Here is a 7851-nt window from a genome sequence, read left to right on the forward strand (position 1 = left end):
GCAAACCCCGAAATATCACCGCCCACCTGCTCGCTCGCGCGCATTTAAAATTCGGACTAACAGAATAATTTACGAGGTTCACATTGCCTTATAATTGTCTTTCTGGTTTTTATAGATGTTGAACAGCTGACAAAAGTTCAAATACTTTTTGTTTTAACTATATATAATTATATGCACGCAACCTGACCCTTTGACCTCGATTTGGCTTGGACTGAATATTTTATTTTAAACAATATTCTGACGTGAAATACAAAATGTATTTCAACACAAGTACGACAGGGTTGTCTGGGGTTTCTTTCCTGATTGTTGAGTCTTCGCAATGTGTTTTGTATAATTATTGTTGTTTTCCCCCGATGCTGAAGGACCTTAAAGCTAAATGGCAGTTACATGCATGGGCTGAGTGAAAGAAAATATTTCTAAGCCTAAAATAAAACCTAATATTACACCTCTTTGTGTATTTGTTAATTTTACATATGTTTGTCATGACAGTATGTTTGTAAATATCTAGAAAAATCTCGTCTTTCGTTGATAATTTCGATTGTTTGTTTGGAATGTCAATCCCCGTTGGTTTCTCCATACTGAGTTTAGGAAGGGCGTCGATCAACACCGTGACAATCAGCTGAGAGAAGACAAACATTGACCGTAATTCATGGAGATCATGTCCGTAATTTGTGGGCTGAAACCCCAAATAATTAATCAAGTATTATTATTTTAATATATATTTTATTTTACATTTCTTACCTTGAAATAAAAAAAATAAAAATTCGAAGAGCATCGGGGAAAATATTAATAATCATCCTTATCAATCGCTTGCTTTATTTTATTCGAATCCATGAAATTCACGATTTTTTTTTACATTTGTTGGCAACTTCCGCGCTAAAAAAGATTGAAAATGTGGGTGTGGTTATTTTGCAAAGTCCTGTTTATAATACGGACAAATATGGTTCTGTGACCCAGTTCGTGCTCCGATCAGGTGACTCTCTCAGCCAATCAATGATGTTGTAACAAAGCATATTTGACGCTAATTGAAGGGTCGTCGTACAATCCAATCACCGGCGTCGATTCACATAGTTGTTTGTGCTGTGACAGGCTTCAAAATTATTCGCTGAAAAACATATATTTTGACAAACTGATGGAATTTGACCTTAGTTCAAAAAGAAAATACTAGGCTAAGATACATTAGAGCTCACGCGAATCAGTTTTCTCTGCAAGTTGTGAAATAAAGTAAACCAGAGTAGCGTCGATGATTTTCAGCCCTGAAGGACTTTGAATTGTTCATCGACTGGCCACCAAATAGTTATGGCTATAACTAAATTTGACACGTTTTTCTTTTAAGCCCAATAAATTATTCATACATGTCAAGCTCTGTTCGATTTTTTCAGGGCATGTGGCCGTTTTTAGTCGAAAATATTTTTTGTGGGAACACTTTTGCGGTACGTATACGGTATAGACCGAGCTCATTCAATGATCGTGACTTAATTTTAAAAATTGAATGTCAAATTTTACCAGACATGGACCGATGTGAATTCGATATCGTTATTTTTGAAATTAATCACTAACATTTCCTCGTTTCTCTGCTCTGTCAAAAGGAGTTACCTAGGCTTTTTTCACGTAACTGTCTCATTAAAATAAAAATAAAAATATTACATCTAGAACAAGCACCCAAAACACGTAACAAGAGGTCCCAGTTCAGTTGCTTTCACGATACAAGTGTAATACAGCTATTAGATTTGAAGTGTCGTTCAGAATGTAATAATAGTTAATACTAGTTGTATGTTCACACTTTACTATCAAAACCACCATTTCGACCACCCATGTGCCAGTTTTCAGTGTTTGGGCGAGCGGTCAATGTTTTCAATGAGTGAGCGAGCGAAAAAAAAAATGCGATTAAAATGCGGTCGGTTTCCGGTCGGACAAGACTGCGTGGTCGGAAATTAAGCGATAAGCGGTCGATGTAAAAGCGGAAGGTTGGGCGAAATGAGTACTGTGTGACCATGTTTCTCCGACGAAGTCTCGACTGACAATAATGCTAACAATGGACGTTAGATAAACACACATTGTTTGCAACTGGAAGCTTATCACCCGTTATATCAGAATCGTCAACAACAGAGTTACAGATAAGATGTTATCATTTAATTCCTTCCAAAGATAAACACTATGCAAATATCCACGAAACGGCAGGTGTAGTCTTTTCTGCTAGTGTTTTAAAACACTAATTTAAGCAACGTTATTTCGCAATTTCGATCTTTTGTAAACCTGGGGTGATGTATCAAGGTCTAAAGTAACCGTTTTATCAATTTTTGAAAAATCAAGAAAAAAATGAAAATTTCCCTTCTCGCTACCTTAAGGTGGTTATGATATTGAGAGAAAACAAATGTAGATTTTTTTGAACGAGTTTTATATTCTGTTTTGTGTGATACATGCTTTATAAACGATGGGGATATGCAGGTATGTAAATGTACTATAAAACAGCCATTGCGAGCGTCGCTGCGAATTCGCAATGGCGAAAAAACTGGCGATTGCGAGTTCGCAATGGCAAAAAAACTGATGATTGAGAGTTCGCAATGCCACAAAAACAGTCGACTGAGAGTTCACAGTAACACATAAAACAAAAGGCTGATTTATATTGTTGAGTGTTGCAGTGGAAAATAGAAAACAGTTTTGAAACGTTGTGTGAACCATCAAAGGTATGCCGACAGTCAACCAATGGTAGATGTGGATTCACGCAACTCTGCTGTTACATTGTACCAAACATGAAGCAGAGAGATTTGACACAGCATAATAAAAGTCAAACTCTCTTGCGAGGACGTTTCATTTGGTGAATTATTTGAGGAAAAAACGTTCCGCAAAGCCATTGTATCCATAGTTCGAATTACAAAACGACCCCAAACGGTGGCGTACATGCAGTCTGCAGACAGCGGTACGTTTCTCCGGCAAACTGCACTGCAATCTGAATCATTACAAATATAAAAACCTGGGCGTGATTTTATTTTTGTTCTCCCGTTGTTCCATGGTCTAATCTACGATTGTCGCGAAAAATTGAGTCAATTCAGTTCCCGGGGTAGTTGTTTATTTGAGGTGTTACTAATCACTTGCATATGTTGCAGAAATCCTCGTAGTTTATTTATTTACAGCTATCACTAATCGCCAGAAGCGTCAATGTGTATAGCGGTCCAGTCAGGGATGCTTCAATAGAATATTGATCAGAGCTACGAGACACTTCGTAACGACAGAACTTATAACGGAGCTAATACGTATCCTGTTACGTATCCTATATATTTGCCATCCTTGTATTGTTGAACTACGATGCCACGACGATGACCGGTAATATATGCACGCTGGTGTGTTCGCTACGGTAAACAATAAGCAAACTCTTCACTCTCGGTCGCAACCTCGAAATTGTAACATTACTTACTGGCGACATAAATGCTACAACTGATGCGTAGAAATAGTAAAGATAATATATATTTGAGACGATGTTTCGTGAAAAATACTGTTAGAAAGCTACACATCAAAAGACCAAGTTGAGTTCATCGGGGGGTTCATCGCCTACTACGTGAATTCACGTCTGTGATTGGATAATCACTTGACGCGTTGGCGAGATCCCATGCCCAGTTGATAAGTTTTTTTTTTAGCATATAGTTTTTTTTTCAACGATTGTTTTCTGCATATGGCCCGCGATCGATCTTTTTTCGATGAGATAGTTGTTGGGTGTTTACCAACTACGTACTTCAAGTTTCAGAAACAGATCATATAGGACTATGTGCATTCGTCATGACACAAAAACTGAACAGGAAACATCAAAGCTACCTTTGGAATTGATCTACATTTACCTCCCGTGGTATGGGCGAACCTTAGTTTTTTTTTTAATTCGACTGATTATTCAAGTACAGCAAACATTCTCTGTGCACAGATACTGTGGAATACTTTATTTTCGCTGGAATTAATTTTCGCTGAAAAGACTTTTTGGGCGTTTTGTATGGAACTTATTTTCACTGATGTTTGATGAATTTAATGTGAAATATAGGAAAAAAAGTACATTCGCTGGATTTTATTTTCACGGAATCATCCATTCAGCGAAAATAACGAAAATAAATTCCAAGCGAAAATAAAGTATTCTACAGTAGTCAGCATGCACGCTTATTGTTTGTGTGTTTAAACTGCGTGAAGTAAAATAAACAAGTCATTTCTGGCGACAAGGCAACTTGTGAGAATCCGAATTCCAAGTCGGGTATATTCAGTTTCGTCTAGAGTGACGTGTTCTACGCTGCTGTATTCAGTTTTAGGACCTGACGTCTTTATCAGCGAGCGGACACTCTCCTCATTTTGTTACACCAGCTGCCTTAATATTTACAGTAGTTCATTTACAGTTCGTTCGAGCTTGCAGTTTGTATCATGGGTGACATAAAATAAATGGGCCAGGCAACAAAGTTTCTATTTGTGACAACAGGCATTTTCAAAAGAATAATTACCACAGAATTGACACACATTGAAACATGGTCTTCCAAATTACAAAACAATGTAGTCTACGGTCATGGCAGTAACTTTTTAAAATAAAGGTTAAAATATTATACGTATTAGATACTCTCTGAGTAAGCAGGTGAAAGTCTCCCTCTGCATTTCAAAATAGAGTTTTATCATCTTTACTGAGCTATAAAATTGCTGCTTGAACATATTTTTACAAATGCTCAAATGCTCAAGGTCTGTATTTTTGTGGTTCGTTTGAATGTGTTTCCACGGGGAATTGCGTAAATAAATTAAGAACAGAAGTCGGAATGTAACAATGTAGCAAGATGCCTCACTTTGTCGCCTTGTTAAATGCACGGCTGACTTCTCGTACTTTATACGCAAAATTACAAACAATGACGGCAGATCATTGTTTAAAGGTAAAAATTCACGGCCCAAAGAAGGTGTTAAGTACGTGACTGATGATACCACTGGAGTCAAGTGACCTGTTTGCTACACTCCTCATTACCATTTCAATGATTGTGTGTACTTTGCATCATGCCCGAACGGAAGATGTGTACGATACATTCGTTGTTTTTTTAATGTATTAACATTCATTACGCGACACACCATGAATGTGCATTCGAACCCTGACATTCGAACAGATTGTATTAGATGTATAGTATATTCTAATGTCTGCGGTTCACGCAGGCGGCGGCGAATACATGAACATACATCTATTGCACTGTCCATGGAGCTCCATGCACTGTCAAACACGGTGTTAAATCATGAAAAATGCAAAAGACAAAAAATAAGTTGTTAAACAAGATAGTCAAACATTTGTACATTTAATATATTAACATTAGATACGAACACGTATCGAATATAATTTATACCAAGGCTGGATCGACCAAACCAGGGCCGGAACGTAGAAATTTGTACATGGTATCAAAACTTACCAGAGGGTAAATTTGCTGAGACAAATGGCGACGACACGTTTCCGCTTGCATTCGCAAATGAATTGAACCGCTTGGGAAATCCCATTTCTGCATCAAGCTCTAGACTGCTTAAAATTATCAATTTCGTAAAAAAGACGCATCGGAGATGAATGTCGTATATTGGAGTACTTAGTAGGGCCACTCATTACAATTACGTGTGATCTCAGGGAAATGTGTACAAATCATTTATTTCTAACAAAAATAAAATGACGCCCAGGTTTTTATATTTGTGATGATTCAGATTGCAGTGCAGTTTGCCGGTGAAACGTACCGCTGTCTGCAGACTGTACGCCACGTTCGGGGTTGTTTTGTAATTCAAACTATGGATACAATGGTTCTGTCGAACGCTGTGAATTACATCCTGTCACAACGTTTTTTCCTCAAATAATTCACCAAATGAAACGTCCTCGCAAGAGAGTTTGACTTTTATTATGCCGTGTCAAATCTCTCCGCTTCATGTTTGGTACAATGTAACAGCAGGGTTGCATAAATCCACATCTACCATTGGTTGACTGTCGGCATACCTCTGATGGTTCACGTTTCAAAACTGTTTTCTATTTTCCACTGCGGCAATGCTCAACAATATAAATCGGTCTTTCGTTTTATGTGTTACTGTGAACTCTCAGTCGACTGTTTTTGTGGCATTGCGAACTCTCAATCGTCAGTTTTTTTGCCATTGCGAAATCGCAATCGCCTGTTTTTTCGCCATTGCGAATTTGCAGCGACGCTGGCTGTTTTACCGAACATTTACATACCTCGGATATGGGTAGCAGTGTTTGAGGTTTACTGGTGTCTTTAGCCTGACCTGGTAAACCCACAATCGTTCTGTGGCAGCCGGGGTTGAGGTTTGCTGGTGTGTTTGGCTAGACCTGGCTGACACCATAACCCAACTGCCATGTGGCAGCTGTGGTTAAGGTTCACTGGAGTAACCGTTGAAACATTGAGGCCATGATGACCATTCAATGAACTCACATGTGGCCAGCTCAGCGGACATTCTAAAGTCTACAATACTCATTTGTCTTTCACTGTTTTCTCTTTGACAGCTGTGGTGGATCTTAATGGAAGATATTTTGGAGGACGGACTGTAAAAGCAGGCTTCTTTGATCCTGATAGATTCAAAAGATATGATTTGGCTCCAAGCTAAGAGGCGTGTGGGTGATATACAATTTGCTCAGCAGAGATTTAAAATAAACAATAACTTGTGAATTCCTAGTTGGATGGACTGTGGAAAGAGATGATCCAGTATGGAAGACATTCATCATCACTTCATTACACATGCAAATTTCAAGTTGTTGCATCATTAATCATTTTACGCTACTGCCACCGTTCCTAAAGACTTTTTCCAAGACTGTGTAGTCATACGCAGGAATCGTGCATACCCAAATTCATCAAAATGCAGTGTGTACGTAAAATTATATATATATATCATATTGGGCAGTTTCCTTCACTTTCAAATTTACTGTATTGAAAAAAAAAGGATGTTGTGATATTAAAACTAAAATGATTTGTAAAGTAATGACATGAACTCTATCCAATACAATTTTTCTTATGAAGGGGGGTCTCTTTACATTATTGGGGTGTTTGGGGAGGGGGCGACACTACTGTGTGCTCTGCTGGGGGGGGGGGGGGTCTAACATGTGTTATGTGCTCACTGTTGGATAGTGTCACAGATGTCAAATTTAAGGATGTAGTAGAGTTTTTTGGCACATGTTATTCAAAGTGAACTTTTTATATTTTATAGAATCTGCAAGTATATTTAATTATACGACGAAAAATGTTAACATGTTTAAAAAGGTGGTCCAAATTACCAACCTGCATTGTTGTAATGACTAAATTTGCACATCCTGTTCTACAATTCACCGGGCATCAAAACATTAGTCACAGAAGATTTCATAAACAATGCAGCAACCCAACTATTCATTTATTCATATGCAAATTAGTGTATATCTGTTTTAATTCTGACAATCAAATAGGCACTCATCAGATCTTTTTCAGAAGTTTTTCCGAAATTGTAGATGTAATATATATGAACATAAGTCATAGCGATTTTTGTTGAATTCACTATCTGAATGTAAAATTAAACAACATTTTCTGGTTTAAATATAAATTTGAAAATATGAAAAAGTTATCCAAAATTGCAGTGACTGTTAGGTTCTACATTTTTCAATAAAAAATAGTATCTCTTTAAATTTCTTAACAGTACTTTATTTACTTTGCAGTCGCATGACCACTTAATTAATGTAACATTGATTTTTAATGAAATTATGAGCTTTCATAATATATTTAGTTAGATATGGTTTAAAACAATCTAATGAAAATAAATTCATGTGAATTTTGCTTTCTGAAAATCTCTACTACATCCTTAAAAACTCTGTTGGTTGGTTGAAATATACAACAGAATGATGGA

At 37.2% G+C, this 7851-nt stretch overlaps 1 protein-coding gene across 2 annotated transcripts in view; it reads left to right on the plus strand.

The window, feature by feature from the left end:
* LOC100366318 (splicing factor 45-like) overlaps positions 1 to 6960 on the plus strand; it is a 20125-nt gene extending 13165 nt beyond the window's left edge. For both annotated transcript variants that reach the window (XM_085497032.1, XM_006820640.3), the window contains exon 12: positions 6488 to 6960. In XM_085497032.1, coding sequence (XP_085353158.1) covers positions 6488 to 6588 — 101 coding nt within the window. In that variant the 3' untranslated portion in view covers positions 6589 to 6960. The remainder of the gene's footprint in view (positions 1 to 6487) is intronic.
* Positions 6961 to 7851: the final 891 nt, after the last annotated feature.

Source organism: Saccoglossus kowalevskii, chromosome 3 (genome assembly GCF_978046115.1).
Source record: "Saccoglossus kowalevskii chromosome 3, keSacKowa6.1, whole genome shotgun sequence".
In the NCBI taxonomy this organism is placed as follows: Eukaryota; Metazoa; Hemichordata; class Enteropneusta; family Harrimaniidae; genus Saccoglossus; species Saccoglossus kowalevskii.